Source organism: Cheilinus undulatus, linkage group 8, assembly GCF_018320785.1.
Source record: "Cheilinus undulatus linkage group 8, ASM1832078v1, whole genome shotgun sequence".
NCBI classification, from domain to species: domain Eukaryota; kingdom Metazoa; phylum Chordata; class Actinopteri; order Labriformes; family Labridae; genus Cheilinus; species Cheilinus undulatus.
The window spans coordinates 41,144,848-41,162,026 of NC_054872.1; the positions used below are offsets into that span (position 1 = coordinate 41,144,848).

Consider the following 17,179-nt stretch of genomic DNA (forward strand, 5'->3'; position numbering starts at 1 on the left):
GAGAGCACTATATGGTCCACTTAATGCAGCTCACTATATAGTGGACAGGGAGTAGGGAATGAGTGAGTGGTTTTGGACAAAGACTGTGAAAACATTCTGCTGCACTGAAAGTTCCCAAGAGCAAAGCGGCCTCCATATTTATCAAATGGAAGAAGCTTGTCACAACCGGGACTCTTCAAAGAGCATTCAGAGAAATGAGAGGAACCTTTTTTCACTTTGTCATGATGGGGTACCGCGGAGAATAATGAGAATAGAAATTGTTATTGATTGTAGAAAAAATGGGAAAAAAATCAGACCCCACTCTAGGAAAAAGTGCTTTGGATAATAGATAATACCCTACTGGCTGTATTTTGGTTAACATTTAATGACATTTACTTGTTTATTTGCATGTACTTTGGCTTTTTAGCTTGGTGAGGAGACTTTTAGGAAGCTTGATTAGAGCAGATGTGCAGCTATGTAAAAAAGAAGGGAATTCATTACTATTATAACACAAAGTAAACACAAGAGGGATTGTGGGAAATATAGATATCAAGTTTAATGCTTTAAAAACTATTATATTAAGTAAAACTCTCCATCTGAAACTGCTGCTGAATGCTTATGCACCAATGAGGAATTAAATGAAGCACCAATCTAACATGCAGCATTATCTTATTGAATTCTTAATGCTAATGTCGCTCTGATTTCCACCATTAGTGCCTGTAATGGTTCCTTTAATGATTTCTTAAAAGATAAATCTTGTGACTGAGCCAGTTTTGAGCAGCAGGCAGATTTATTTCTGCCCTATGTGGCCGGGAGAGATGACAGAGCCGGCAAACAATCCTTGTAGAAGTACAAAGCCAGAGAGGAACAAAGGATCAAGTGTTTGAGAGAGTGTGAAGGAGCCTGAGATACCTGTAGAGGTGATGTCATGGTTCCCTTAGTCCTGATAAATGTGTGCACAGGTAGAGCAGGCATAGATAAGGCGAGAGCTGAGTGTGTCACGGAAAAGGATGTTTATTATGCCATATTAAATGCACTCAATCCTATTAATGTGGTGTTAATTACACCAGTACACACGTAGATTGATCTTTCAGAGTATCGATGTGAAACAGCTTCTGAGATTTCCAGTTACTTTCCCTGATTCTGGACTTAAAAGTGTTTTTTTCTAAATGCTTTTGTTAAGCTCCTTCAAGTTTAAGGTCAAGACATTACAGCATCAACTCAATTAAACTGTTAAAAACAACAGGAGAGGTTCACATTTAACATTAGATGTTTCCCTTTCTTATGCATTAACAGGAAAGATGCTCAGCTTTCTCTTCCTCTGTCTGATCAGCTGCAGGCATGCACAGGTGACCTACGTGACCTCCATGCTAATATGAGAGTTAGAGGAGATATTTCACTTGTTTACTGGTCATGAACAGCTTGCTACTGATCTAAAAAATATTTATATATGTGTGGTGTGCACATTGTTGCATTTTTTTTTGTATGAATTTTTAAAATGAAAATTGATTTTGCATTTTCATTGCTGCAGCCATGGAGCAGTCTTATGTTTTCCTTAAGAAATGTCTGTAAATATGAGCACTTTACAGACTTTGCTTATCCTGTGTGAATGAACCGCACCAAACTCTGACCTCAGGAGGTAATTCACTAACTATTAGAGGTCCGGTATCACCAGAGTCTGGTCTGGTTATATTAGTCCTGTGTGAAAAGCACTTGAGACTTATGTTTATGCTGCATGTGGTTTAATTAATGCGGTTGCATATTTACAGCTGTATGGAGAGCATGTCAGAGCCAGATACAATTTTTTTTTAAAGTCCATGGACAAGTAAGGCCTGTACATAAAAAATTAATATGGCAATACAGCGTCACGTGGATCTTGCTGATACATGTATATATGTTAATAATATTTACCTCTGCCAAGGAGGTTATGTGATCGGGTGGGTTTGTTCGTTTGTTAGTTTGTTAGCAACATAACTTAAAAAGTCATGGATGGATTTTGATGAAATTTTCAGAAATGGCATAAGGAGAAGGAGAATAACTGATTAGATTTTTGGACTGATTCGGATCACCGTTTGGATCCAGGATTTTTTTTGAAGGATTCTTCACTATTGGGAGATAGGGCTAATGGCAGAGGTCTGCGCTGTTACCACTTTACACCAGGAGATGGCGGACATGAGTAACTTCAATCCCAGCAGCATTTTTTGGTGTGTCCCTATTCAAAGTTTCTAGTCCTCTATTGCGAGTTGGAGCGCAACAGAGAGAAAGACAGTGAATTGTAGCAAGAATACTCAAAATGCTGGGAGGAATAGAGGAATATTAACCCTCTGCCAAGACATCTAGTTGTCTGGTGAGACCATGGGTGCTTCCGCCATGACAGTCCACATGTAGCAAAGCCAATGCTTTGCCTCATCGTGTCTCCACCCTACCCGGGAGGGAGTAGTTGGCGAATTAGATTTTGGGAGTGATCTGGATCACCATCTGGATCCAGGAATGTTTTTTTTTTTTTTTTAAGTTTATTTTGGGCATTTTTGTGCCTCCATTTGACAGAGGAGGACAGTGGATAGAGTCAGAAACAGGGACGAGAGGGCAGGGGAGAGACACACGGCAAAGGGCCCAGGGCCGGACCCGAACCTGGGCCATCCGCGTACATGGGGCGCGCCCCAAACCACTCAGCCACCTGCGCCCCATGGATCCAGGAATGTTTTTAAAGGATTCTTCACTATTGGGAGATAGGGCAAATGGCGGAGGTCTGCGCTTTCTGAGTGCTTTTCTAGTTTATTATGTTCATTTGCTGCTATTTTTATCTTTGCACTATCTGAATCTAAAGCAACGGCATTTCGTTCTGATGTGTGCTGTTTTGGTCTGACTAACAAATGAAGTCTAAGTTTATCTCTAAGTCTTCAGTGTTTATAACACCCTGCTTATCATCCCAAATCAACACAGATCCCAATATGTGCTATACTGTGGCTTTGGTCTTGGTATTGTCTTGTATTTTGAGGCTGAGGAAAATACCTAGCCCAAGGAAAAGTGGTATGACCAAAACCAAAACTTTACCAAAACACCTTAAGGGATAATTTTGTAGTTTGATTGAATGAATTATTATATAAATTAAATAACAACCCTTAAACAAAAGAAATAAGAAAAAAAAGAAAAATATTACATGAATAAAATTTGTCTTTAATATCATATGTGTAGCAATATTGATTTAAATTTCTTCTTGCACATAAAGTAAAAAATGCACCAAAGAAAATGTTCTGGCTAATGATTAGGATGGGTTAGCCAGTCATAAGAACAACCAAAATAAAATTAACTACTAGAATACTCTATTTCTGTATGTTTTCACAGAACTATTAAGTGGTATATAATCAAACTGGCATTGAAATGGCAATTTTTTAAGATATGATTCAAAAAGAGTGATGTAAATTAAAATTAAATGACAACCCTTGAACAAAGGAAATACTATTTTTAAAATTGTTCTATCATAATTTATTTGCAGTTTAAATGAGTTTACACAATGTGTTAACAGTAAATGAGTTTTTCTTAACAGGACACTAAGATTGCTTCTTTAAAGCAGTGTGAACATGTTTTCATGGAGGAATCAACAGAAGTCTTACCAGAAGTGTTTGGACTTCATGTACAGTGTGTCTGTGGTTGTCTTGTTGACAGTGTGACTGATATTGCTCCAGATTTGTGGTTTCCTGTTTTGCACCTTTCACCTCTGCTTAAGCAACGACTCATTAAAGTTTCATCATGTTAAGTAACAAATGTTTTTACAAGGTGAGTAACAACAGGTCTTGGCTCGTGGGAGTTTTTCACAAGCCTCCCAAGGTTTCCCAGACATCTGTGGAATGTCTCTGTGGTTTGTGTTACTTTAATCTTTACATTAACGACGGGTAATCAGAGCATCGTCAGGCTGTGTGATTTGACAGTGACGTTAGGAAACATAATCTGGACTCAGACACAGGCTGACATGACTTATTCAGAGAAAGTTGGCACCACCTCGTGGTTAAGGAGGAACAGGTTTATTTATAACACCATTTACACACACAGTGATTCAAAGTGCTTTAGGGGGATAAAACATTACATTAGGAGCATTATTAGAAAAATAACATTAAAGACCTTGTAGGGTGATAATGAATCTGTATTTAGGTTTGTTGTATGACTGGTCTCTGTGTTATGAACCCCTAAATCAAATTTCTGTCAACTAAAACATCTCTAAGTTTATGAAATGAAGCTTCAAAATCATGAAAAATGAGGCAGTTAAATCTGCTCCAGGATGGTGTGGGCGTGTCTGTTAACTGAGCTGATGCCACACCCACTAAGGAGAAATACGATCCTCTCAGATTTAAAATAAGTTACAATCTGGATGTTGAATTTATAATCAGAGTGCAGTTGCCTGGCTCTGTGCCAGAGAAGACACAGAGTCTGTTTCTGGTTCAGATCTCTCTGTTATGTTGCTTTGAATGATCCATAGACCACTGTAGCAGATAGATTTGGCAAATTTACCTCACAATGAACCAAAAAAACAGCATCTAACTGACAGTTAACTTTTAATGAAGGCATTGACATCAGTTAGCAACAGACTGTTCTGAGATGAACCACTCTGTGATTTTATATTTTTGTGTTAGAGGGGCGGGGTCATTCCCATGACATCATGAGCCCACATATTGGCCCCGCCCACATGAAACCAAGCCTGGAAAGAGGTGAGGCTGTCTAAATCCAGAATTCAGTCACATATAGATCTTGTCCAATTGTTTCAACAATCTATGGTATCTGCTCAGTGATATGTGAATAGTGAGTATAAAACAATTCATTAAAATCAATTTAACATAATTGTTGCGCTCATTTAGTCTTAAAACTCATGTAAGCATTCTAATATTTCCTTATGTAGCTGACCTGCGCCCATTGATATGAAAGTGACGGTACTATTGCATGAAGAAGACAATGAAGAAGACAAACTGTTATTCAGGTCAAGTGACTTCCAGTGTGTAGGTGAGTTATTGCAGCGCCTGTTGTCTGCAGCAGGGCACGTGCATTTTTTCCACTTTTTTGCCCCTTTTCACCCATTTTTTCAACTTTTTCACCCATTTTTGCCAGTGTAACCCATCTCTGCTAACCTTGCAAAGCAGATGGATTTGCCAGACTCCATCTCTGTCACCAGGCGAATTCATCCCGAAAAGCTCCAATCCACAACGTTTGTGTTGAACCAAGCACTTTTCGGACCAATCAGCATCATTTGAGAAGAACGAGACGATAGCTATGGGCGGGGTTTACTTACACTAACTGTTTGTAATGCTGCCTCCTGTGATGTGAAAAACTCAGATATAGCTCTAGTATAGCATCAGTCTTATCAGAATTTGACCACGTTTCTGCATGAAATACAGAATAAAAACAACACTAAAACCTCTTCATGATGGGAAGATCTCATTGTTTTCACATGTTTACAGCAACCATATTCCAACATATCTAGAGTGTTCACACCAGTGCTTTAAGTGGGCCGGTATGCAACGGTACGCAGTACTGCCACTTCTAAATTTTGCCCCTTGACTTCTTCCAGCTTACTGGCAAGTACTGGTACGCTCTCCTGTCCTCTCCACAGCTGACAGCTAAAGTTGATGATTCATGACAGTATCTATGCATTATGTGGCATACAGCGCTCTTCCCGCTGTGTACTGTGATGTTTTTATCTGTACGCGAATTCAGGTGAACTAACCTGCCACTGTTGAGAGGGAAACCAGAGATTAAATTGTTCACCTCTCCTGGACAATGGCAGCGCGTGAGCTTAGCGTCGCCTCCTCCATGGGGCTTTGTCCACTGACACCTGTTCGTACTGCTGCTGAACGAGACATCAACACTAATAATGTTCAATAACAGTATGATCAGACTGTTGGTGAAAGGATCAAGGGCTGTAGTTTTGCTTAAAGAACAGCCGACTCACTGACAAAGACAAAAAGCATGGACATACGGCGGCAAAGTCAGCTCATAGACGGAGCAGAGACTCGGGGTGTCAGTGAGAGGAGGGGCTGATTAATCTCTACATTTGGTGACAAAGAACAACTATTAAACTCACTGCATTTTATATTTCTATTTTATCAAAGAGCCTTTTTACTTTTTATGTACAATATATATATATTTTTTTATTGTTTATGTTGTTATTTCATGATTTTTAAAAATTTATTTAAGGGCTTGTTGCCTTTATTTGGAGAGGACAGGACAGTGGATGGTGTAGGGAATCATGAAGAAAAAGTCAGGAATATTAGGACTATGAATCACAAACACTAATAGGCTTCCTGACCCCAAAACATTATCTGTTTCAGATGCTGAGTCTAGTGGGGAAATAATATTTCATTTTTCTTATTTTATTTAAGGAACTTTATTGTTTCATAGTGTGTCTTCCCCACAAACATGTAGTTTATTTTTATTAATTTTCCATGTCCATGTTGACAATAATCAGATTGCTGTTAAAAGTGACAGCAGGACATTTGATCCATGTGGATTTGACTTAGAGGTGACAGTTTTTGTTATTTCTTTGTAGATTAAAAATATTCTAATATAAATCATGTATTGCCTTTCAGCTAAATTAAGCTACTACTAAGATATGATTTTTGCTCCATACCGCCCAAATTAGTTCTGGGATTGTGTGAGAAGAGAGTACTGGCACTTATTTTTTTTTCCACTTAAAGCACTGGTTAGGACACAAACTTTGGATTTCACTTTACAGGGTCTTTAAGCACAACTAAAACATTAATATACATTCAAACACATTCAAATACATTTAAAAGAAGTGGACAGTTCACATTGTGGTGAAACTTCAGTAAAAGTGCTCAACTGACTTCATTAATAGAAACTGTATTCCTCTTTGATTCAATAAGATAAAAACAAAGCAATATTATGTTTTTATAAATTACACACATGAACAATTTGACCTCTTGCTTATAAAAGTCATACAATCATTTAAAATGGAGCTAGCTTAAACAATAACAAAGCTCCAGATGGTACCCATGAGTCATGACACGAAAATATTCAGGAGATGACTTAAGTGTGGAAGTTTTAAGTGCCAGGAGAAGAAAAAGTACACACCTATTGATTTCAAGTAAGACCAGTTACTCTGGTTAAAATTTCCATCCATCCTTTTTCTACACTGCTTATCCCATTCAGGGTCACAGGGGGTGGGGCCTAGCCCAGCTGTCATTGGGCCTGAGGTCACCAGCAATTTATTTTTTTGTTTTAAATCATGGAGTGCATTTGTCATGCTAAAATACAAAAAAGTTGATTCTGATTTTACGTTTCACTATAAACATCAATTTTTTTTGTCTAACTGGATCATTGAGTATAAAACAATTAATTAAAAATCACTTTAATGTTATTGTTTGTGCTTTTATTCCAATAACCTATAATCCTTATCTGCTTGTATTCCCTCATATAGCTGACCTTACTCTGACAATATGGCGACGACATTGACGTATAACCAGCCAGTCAGTGTGGTGTTGCATATTATGTATTTGCCAAGCGGCAACCTTCGATCCTGAAAAATGAAGCCAATACGGAAGTGCAAAAAATTGCTGCACCACGAGTGTCCACTTGAGGCTGGCTGCAGGAGCACCAGAAGTCCCGTCTGGACACATGTTAAACAGCTGGTTTTGACGCTAGAAATGGACTGGTTTACAGCCTGGTTCAAAACACAAAACGTGTCTCATTAGCTAGTGTCTTATTGTGCCTCCACTGTAGTTTGGATTATATTTAGGATGAAAGCTGATTGGCGTGTCTCATTTGATTGACAGATAGCTTGGCAGGCAGAGGCTCCGTTTGCTAGCTAGCAGGCTGACAGGAAGTCGCGCTTAGTGGGCGGGCCATTAGGTTGATCCACAGCTCGGTTGAGACTGCGATTTCAATATGGAAGCCTCCACGGATTGGCTTCAAGAGCCGTTTGAGTCCGCCTATTGTAAGCAGACGACCGACGTCACACAGGGTTTGTCCAATTGTTTCAACAATCTATGGTATTTGCTCAGTGATATGTGAATAGTGAGTATAAAACAATTCATTAAAATCAATATAACATAATTGTTGCGCTCATTTAGTCTTAAAACTCATGTAAGCATTCTAATATTTCCTTATGTAGCTGACCTGCGCCCATTGATATGAAAGTGACGGTACTATTGCATGAAGAAGACAATGAAGAAGACAAACTGTTATTCAGGTCAAGTGACTTCCAGTGTGTAGGTGAGTTATTGCAGCGCCTGTTGTCTGCAGCAGGGCACGTGCATTTTTTCCACTTTTTTGCCCCTCTTCACCCATTTTTTCAACTTTTTCACCCATTTTTGCCAGTGTAACCCATCTCTGCTAACCTTGCAAAGCAGATGGATTTGCCAGACTCCATCTCTGTCACCAGGCGAATTCATCCCGAAAAGCTCCAATCCACAACGTTTGTGTTGAACCAAGCACTTTTCGGACCAATCAGCATCATTTGAGAAGAACGAGACGATAGCTATGGGCGGGGTTTACTTACACTAACTGTTTGTAATGCTGCCTCCTGTGATGTGAAAAACTCAGATATAGCTCTAGTATAGCATCAGTCTTACCAGAATTTGACCACGTTTCTGCATGAAATACAGAATAAAAACAACACTAAAACCTCTTCATGATGGGAAAGACATTTTCGCTCCTCTGCCGCTCTGCTTCGGCATGAGTTTTTGAGAGTTATTGGGGGAAAGGGTTAGTTGTTGTGAGTGGTTGTATACAATGGCTGCTGGTGGAGTGATTAGCTCGGGCTTAGCCACAGAGGCAGTTTTGTCAGAACTTGAAAAAAGCACATGTGTACAACGTCGTTTTGTTTTGTTGCTCTGACTGGCCCGTCATGAATGTGACAGACAGAATGTTCCTCCAATCACCTTCCGAGAATTTTTTGAGGGGTCCTGCCCTTCCCAGACGCTTTGAATGTGAAATATGTTGGTGCAATGGATATGTGAAACAGTTTATCTGTTGTGTCTGGTTATATTTTTGCCACTTTTCACCCATTTTTTGTCTCTTTTCACGATTATTAAATTCTTCTCAAATAAAAGTTGTATCTGTGTCTCCTTCTTTATTTTCTAACATCCTGAAATTTATGCACATTATACCCTAGCTACGAAGTCTGACATTACTTTCCCCATCATTTAGTTCAGCATCCCATCCACATTGGTACCACTGACAATATAACGGTAATTCTTTTTTAAGAGAAGCAGTGTACAATTTTTGAAAAGGCTATATTGTACTAGAGAATACGTAAACAGATTTTTGTTGCTTTGATTAGAGTGATGATTATTCAGGTTAAAAAGAAAATACCCTTATCACAGCTTAACTTTACAATTGACACAGACCAGATTGGCTGGGCCCCAGAAAGCTCTCCCCTTCATCCCCCCTTATGGGGGGCTTTGCGTCAAGGTAACAAAGCAATGGCAGGAGAGCACTTAGGAATTTATTATCACTGTTGAATTTTTAGACAGAGGGGACAAGAACAACATCATGGTGTACACAAGTCCAAAAGCTTATGTTATTTTCATGAGCTGGGCAGCCCTTCAGCATACAGTATTACACACAGGCTGTGCGTAATTCTGCATTATGAACAGCCTCTGCTCATAATCTCACACAACAATCTCACAGCTATAAGCTTGTTGCTGAGATAGGCTAGGCAACAACCTGCCATGCTGCCATTGCCTACACTAATGGGTTATTTGAAACACAAAATGAAGCTACTTTTTATTCAAGTAAAAGTAAGTAAATATGATGTATGGATCACCTTTGGGCATCTTAATGGAAATATTATATTAGAAGACATGTTTGTCAAAACTCAGTAAAAAAGAGAAGAGTATAGAAAGATCTCTTTTAGGAAATGCCTTTTTTTTTCTTTGCCTGATGGAGCTTTTAGCATTTTAGTGTTCCATATTGGCCTCAGAGAGGTTTTTAAGAGTTTACACCTTTACGTCACAGATCAGCTGTGGGCTGGAGGTGAATATCGAGCACTGGAACAAAAATGACGAACGACAGCCTCCGTCTTTCTACTGGAAAAACACCAGACACATGCTGGGGGCCTGCAGTGCTAATGCAGCTGAAACACCCCCCAGAAGGTGTTCTCCGACAGAAAGTCGTCTGTGATGTTTACACTGATGCTGTCTCCTTCTTCAAGTCTGACGATCTTTGCCACCCACACGGAGCTCTCTGTCGTGTGCGGGAATATCCCCTCTACCAGTTTCTTGTCAGTCTTATCAGGGGAAGGGTTTCTCTTCAGGATCACTTCTTTGGCCTGGTTGTTCCTGGGGTGCCTGCTGAAGGTGACCTGTGCGTAGAGGAAGTACAGGCTGGTTTTTGAGCAGTTGATGGAGTCCTCGTGGAGGTCGAGGGAGCAGAACTCACATTTGTGTTCAATCTCCCATGAGTAAGTGCCGGAAGCTGTGGGAGATTACAAAAAAAACTTTAGCAGCTGAAAAAAACATTCTGATTCTCTCACACATTAGACTCTTGGCTGTGACAATTTAAATCTCTTTTGATCAAATTCTAAAATCCACCAACTCCCTTTGAAACATTCCCTCAATTCTTGATCCTGCTGAATAAAGGCATCAGTTAAATAAGGTTGATCTTACAATTAAGGGCTAATTTTCTTCTATTTGTCAGACAAAGCCTGCCCTGCCAAACGTATGATGTCTGAGCCGTGGGCTGTAATTATACCTTTAGTCTGTGCGGCCCACATTGCAGCTCTGCTCGGGTTTGCTGAGGTTTTAGGAACCCACTTCACAGAGGAAAGAGGCAGTGTGGTGGGAGGAACACAATGCCCGAGGCTGGAAACATGACAGTGCTTTACTGTGTGTCTCTCACAATCAGTTTGGACTGACTGTGTGAACAGGCTGATGAATTATGTGTACATAAATCTGTATGTCATAGCTGCTTGTTGTAGAAAATTGAGACAGAAAAAAGGATTTTCAACCACAATAATGAACATTAACATCACCCAAACAAACACAGATCTCTTTCAGTCTTTCTCTCTCACCTAAATACAAATCAGGAGTACTTTTGCTTCTATGTGCCCATGATCATCTCCTTCTCTAAAAGACTTCCCACATTTCTCAGAATGACTTTCAACATGTCTGTACTTGTTGCAGCCAGCATCTGTAGGCGTCAGGACAGTGTCTCCTTCCCATTAGAGGCATAATTACAGAAAGTGATATCAAAAATGAGTAAGAGCTTGGCCTTAAATCACATCTTCCATTTTGGTCAGCTGAGACCTCCAGAAAGTGAAGTCCCAGCCTCTTTTATGATGTCCTTTTCATCTGGGTGACAGTTTAAAGTAAAGGTAAAGTGACAGCTCCACAAAGAGGCTCTTTGAAATGTCAGAGGCTGGGAGCTAAACCTGACACTGACTGCTGATGTCTAAGAAAGATGAAAATGTTTCTGCTGTCACTGGAAATGTCTCTCCACTCGACATACCATCATTTATGCTTCTTTATGCTTTTGACAGAGGGAACCGAAAAAATGAGAAATGCAAAAGTGGAGAACTGACGATCCAAAGAGGCAACATTCATCAGCAAAGCGTCTCTTTACTCATTTTTGAGACTTGCCCTCCAGCTCATAAAATCTACAAAAACCAGCAGCTAAAATGTACTGACATAGTTTAATCCTCTTCACATCTACAAAGGTTAAAGGTGCAGTGTGAATCTAAATCTAAATCTAAATCTAAAATGTCAGTATTGATTTGACTACTCCAATGTAATACCAACATGCTTTTCAGTTGATTTTATTTACTGTCTCAGATATATCTAACTGCTTTCAAAGCCAGAGAAATTCCTAATTTTTAAATTGTAACAGGACGTGTCTTGTTAAGGTGGCTGTAATGACAGAGCCACAACTAGATCAAAATTGCAATTTCAGCTGAAATTGCGTGGGGATGCTAAGAGCTGAATTGTGGAAGAACTGCTGAAAATAGTCAAAAGCAGAAAAATAGCTGAAAATAGCATAAAATGGCACAAAAGTAGCTGAAATGGCATTAAATAGCTAAAAAAGGATAAAAAATAACTGCAAGTAGCCTAGAAAAGCTGAACATAGCCTAAAAATAGCTTAAAGTAGCCAAAAAATAGCTGAAAATAGCTTAAGAATAGCTGAAAGTAGCCTTAAATAGCTGAAAATAACATTAAAATAGCTGAAAATAACCTAACAGTAGCTGAAAATGGCATTCAATGGCTGAAAAGGCATAGAAATAGCTTTAAAAAGCATGGAAATAGCTGATTTGGCCTAGAAGTAGCTGAAAATTGCATTCAATGGCTGAAAAAGCATAAATAGCTGAAAATAGCATGAAAATAGCTATGTTTTTAAAATTATAAGTTAGAAATGAGAAAAGTTATAGCAGTCGAATGACGAAGAAACTGATTTTTTTTTTAGTTTAAATGGTGTCGATACAACAAAGTAAGAAGGAGGAGATAGCCGGCACGGAAGAAGAACACTAAACAAAATGGCCGAAGCGGATATCAATAGTCTGAATGCTTAGCATCCCCACTAATTAGAGACAGGACTTGCTTACCGTTGCAATGTGAATGCTGGATGTTACATTACAGACTGCTACACAAATTAGATGGAACTGCAGTTCTGTGGCTGTATCTCATTTATGTTTTGTGCTGCTTTATTGTGATGTTCCACGATTATTCTCTGCTATCAGCTGTATGTTCATTTGCCAAAGCTCAGCCCTGTAACATGACCCCCCTCCCATGCAGAGACCAGGAGTGCTGCTGCTCACCCCACCTGAGGTTTTGTTGTACCAAAACTGCACTCTGAAAGGTTTACTTTTGCAGCAACACTGGGTATTATTATTTCTAAAACTAACTTATTACATTTTAGCCAGGAACACTTACATACATTTAACAGTTTTATTGCAAAATAGATATACTGAATGGCAGCTGTGAGGCTATTTATAGCATGCCACACAGGAAAATTTGAGGAGTAATTTTTCCAGAGTAAAAGACATTTTACTCAAAAATAGTAAAATTAACTCTTTTTGAGTATAATTATAATTATACTGATAATATATTCTGATAATATATTATCAGCCACTACCAGAGTTGGAGTAAAAACACAATGAAATTCTGCTGGGGTAAAATTTTTGCCACACCCACTTAAGTTCCAATTCAGCTGCCATCACTCATTGACGATCATGGCTGCAGCTCGTTAAGCATCACGGCTGCAGCAATCCTTGGCAATCAAGGTCTACACACCTGGTGATGAACTTTCAGACACCTGTACTCTACAGCTTCTAATCAGGTAACCTGGCTCCTCTTCAACCTTTGAATCTATTGAGTTTTCAGGGTGGTTTTTGCCTTGACTAACTCTGTTTGGCCCTCTTTTTGTTTTTTTGCAGTGTCTCCATCTCTCTCCAAAATGCTGTTTATAACTAAATAGTAATCTGAGTACTCTAATAAAATACTTAGCAATATGTTACCCCAAACACTGCTTAACAGTAATCCAGTACTTTGGTTTCACGGATGAATTTCATGTAATGAGGGAGAAAAGATGTTAAAAGTGCCCTGCTGTGAGCAATCCCAGAATGCTTTGTGAGGCACTTGCAGCTTAACCAGTAAGGCAACTACGAACAGCTTTTCTCCCATGAAACTAAAACAAACTAAAATGTTGGTTTACTGTTTAGTAAATACACCCTATGGAGTTCTGGATTTGTTGAACAGACGCCTCAAATCCAAATAAGAAATAAGCGGTACAGGTGGGCATTTCAGAAAAAAGGGTTTAAAACAGCTGGTATATGTACTTACATTTGATAAGTTGGATGTATGAAGGTGAGGAACCTGAAAAGAAACATCAGACCTCATATTAGTTTCTTTTACTTGCCTTGAGGAACAGATTTTGTAATAGAAGTATATCAAATACCAAACTCACCAGTCATTAAGTCTGAAGGAGCCAACATTATATCTGCTAAAAAAAAAGATGCAACATTCAGTTTATTCATCTTAGTTTATGTGAATGTACATATTTCAATAAAACACTGAAATGCAATTTGCTTGTAAATATGTAAAGGATGCTTTTATGTTCATGACATTTTTGAATGTACCTGTGGGTGTAACATAACCTGACTTCTGTGAAGAAGCTGCCCCCTGTAAAAGAAACATAACAAACAATCATTCTTTGCATCACCAGCAACGTCATACATTATCTTGTTGTCACTGGGGAAAAAGTGCAACTGTCAGTGATCATTGCAGACTAAGCCCTCATAGTACAAGGGTAAGGAGACTTATGAAGAAGCTTTTTTAAATAAGGTAGGAAAGTTGCATTTTTTTAAAGATAACAAGCTAGGTTTTAGAATGGTTTTACAAGACTCTGGAACGCTTTAGAATTGTTTCAAAATTAAAAATTGGGAACTTGTTTTGCAAAAATTGACCATGTCAAATAAAAAGCTGCATTGTGCACATTTTGATTGGATGTTGCAATCAAATAGTGCATGAATGTGTCTACACTAGATTCTGTCTATAATTTCAAAAAAATGAAGGATATTAAAAACAAACAATATGTAGCTTTTTCATCTTAAAGTAGTTCTTTCAATGTTTTTTAATAGTACAAGAACTTTATACATGGAGAATGCCACCAATCCAATTTTCACAGAGAGTAATGGTCACCTGCTTTCAGTACTATGTAACTTTAATAGCAGGCTGCAGTCCTCTCTTGAAAGTGCATATGGCTGTATGGCACTAGTTCAGAACTTTCTTTAGATAAAAAGAAGTCAGTTAGCCTGTCTCTTGTCCTTGCAAAGCAGATGGATTGGCCATGTCGGTCATCAAGCATACTCATCTTGCAGAGCTCTGATCCATAACCTCTGTGGCAATCAGCATCATTTGAAGAGAATAGGGCAGTAGCTAAGCGCAGCTACGGGGCTATCTATGGGCTTGGTTGTGTTGGAAGCCAATAGTAATGGTTGCCACCAATGCAGCAGTTAGCTTGGATGTAGTCATAGTATTGCAGCAGTTTTATCAGAGACTGAGCACATTACTGTATTAAATAAAGAGCACAGAACAGCACTGGAAGCTTTTCATGACAGCTAATATATTTTCACTTTTCTGCCAACCTGCCTCAACCTCCTTTGGCATGAGTTTGAGATCATTAAAACAAGAGCTGAAATCTTTTCTTGGTGGAGAAGATGTTTTTGCACTGCTCTCGACTGGCTTCGGCACAAGTTTTTTCCACCTTCAGGCTCCATCATTGAAAAACTACAAAAGCAGTTTTCTGCCAAGCTCAGACTTTCGCCAAGCTCAGAGTTTTGCCAAGCTCTGACTTTCGCCAAGCTCGGACTTTCTCCAAGCTCAGACTTTCGCTGAGCTCAGCATGACTACTTCCTCATATTGTCTTGTCACTCTGATTGACCATAATGAATATGACATACAGAGCATACATCCAATCACTTTTCAACAATTTTTTGAAAAGTCCTGCCCTTCCCAAACCCTTTGTATGGGTGGTGTCCCAGTTGAATCTGAAAAATAGCTGTTCAGTGGATTTACAGAACGGTCTGTCTGGCATCTCAGGTTACCCATCTCTACACTATTTGATACAATGGATCAGAGATGTAGGAGGATGATGATGGATGACGCTTAGAAGAGAGAAAAGAGGGTGACCAAGAAAGAAACCCAATTAAAAAAAAACACTATCTGACCATGAAGATGTTAATCATCTATCTTATGGCAAAGTGCACCCTACATTTTGTTGCTGTAGACATGTATAAGTCAGGAAAAGTCCCATTAATCCAATTAAAAGGATTGTACAAATCAGCCTTAATGGTAAGAATAAAGAGTCCTAGCTCAGGTCCATCTGTTACATCCTGTCAGTTGGGTTGTTGCTGCCATCTAGAGGCTCATGAAGGAACGTTCAAGTGTACTTACCCCAGCTGGCTTTGGTTTGATAGAGATGAGGACTGCAGCCATGACCACCATAGCCACAGTGAGGAGACCACACCACACCTGCAGCAGCACGTACTTATGAGAACACCTGGACTGAAGCTCCATTCTGTCAAACGCACATATTAGGCATGAGTTTTGTTTGATATTTCTTTTCTGACTGATGGTTTCAGATTCTGAAACTTCAATCATACTCCTAAAGACTCATGGAACTGCTAATCTTGTGTCTTATTTTGGTAGTTTTTGAGCATTCTTTAATATCGTACTCAACATTTTATTGCTGATGTATGTTGCGGTTTAACAAATGCTTGACTGTAACTCAGTTAATTTTCACACTGTGTTTTTAGTGTCATGCTGAAATTGAAAATTGACACAACATAATTCAAAATAACTTTCAAAGTAGCTCCACCTTTACCAGCTGCAACATGCGCAGGAGCAGTTATAACAGCCGTAGCTTCACTCCTTTTAAGGGCTGAAAAACAAGCTAGTTTTAAAATCAGTGGAACTTTTTAGTGTGATTATCCCACTGTTTGGCCTTCAAAATGTCAGAAAATAAAGAAAAATGTCAAAAAACCCTAAAGCCCACTATGTCCTCAATTGTCATGCCTTGTCTTCAACCCAAAATCAGCTTCAGCCACCTGTGACCCCGAGCCTAATAATGGTGTTACAAATAGATAGGTGTTTTAAATCTGTACAACTGTGGTTGTTTTATTAGTGCATTATAAATGGACACCTGTGGCTGTGAATCAGTGATAGAGCCAGTCGGCTCTTAACTGGATGGTCAGGGGTTTGATTTGCAACTCCTGCAGACATGTCAGCATGTCCTTGGACAAGGCACTTAACTCCCTGCAGCTGTGTCAGTGGTATATGAATACGTACGGATATGTAAGAATGGGATTAACTAATACTGTTGGCCACTTTGCACAGCAGTGTTCTGCAACTGTGTGTGAATGGGTGAGTGTGAGCTGCGTTGTAAAAAGTGTTTGAGACCAGTCAGAAAATTGACATGCATGTTCAAGTCATTTAGTATTTTACCATTTGACATAGAAAATAATTTGATTTGGTTCAGTTTGATTCTGTTCAGCTAAATTCAGTTGAATCTGATTTGCTCTGGTTCATTTCAGTTTGGTTTGATTCAATTCAGTCTGATCTAATCTGGCTTGACTTGACTCAACTCAACATGACAAAAACTTGATTGGGTTCAGTTCAGTTCAGTCTGGTCTGGCTCAGTTTGGCTTTACTTGACCCAATTTGATACAATTTGATTAGATTCAAAATGATACAATAAGATA

At 39.0% G+C, this 17,179-nt stretch overlaps 1 protein-coding gene across 1 annotated transcript; it reads right to left on the minus strand.

Annotated features, from left to right (window-relative positions):
- Positions 1–10,054: 10,054 nt before the first annotated feature.
- On the minus strand, positions 10,055–15,995 carry LOC121514172 (CD40 ligand-like). The gene is made up of 3 exons (XM_041794271.1): positions 15,873–15,995; positions 10,681–10,741; positions 10,055–10,404 (listed from the first exon to the last, which is right to left on the minus strand). The coding sequence occupies exons 1-3, from the start codon at positions 15,993–15,995 to the stop codon at positions 10,055–10,057; spliced, it is 534 nt and encodes a 177-aa protein (XP_041650205.1).
- Positions 15,996–17,179: the final 1,184 nt, after the last annotated feature.

Coding starts and splice junctions, on each gene's coding strand:
- LOC121514172 (XM_041794271.1), bottom strand. CDS start 15,995: ATGGAGCTTCAGTCCAGGTGTTCTCATAAGTACGTGCTGCTGCAGGTG. Junction 10,742..15,872: donor TCAAACCAAAGCCAGCTGGG/GTAAGTACACTT, acceptor TCCTCTGTGAAG/TGGGTTCCTAAAACCTCAGC. Junction 10,405..10,680: donor GTGGGCCGCACAGACTAAAG/GTATAATTACAG, acceptor AATCTCCCACAG/CTTCCGGCACTTACTCATGG.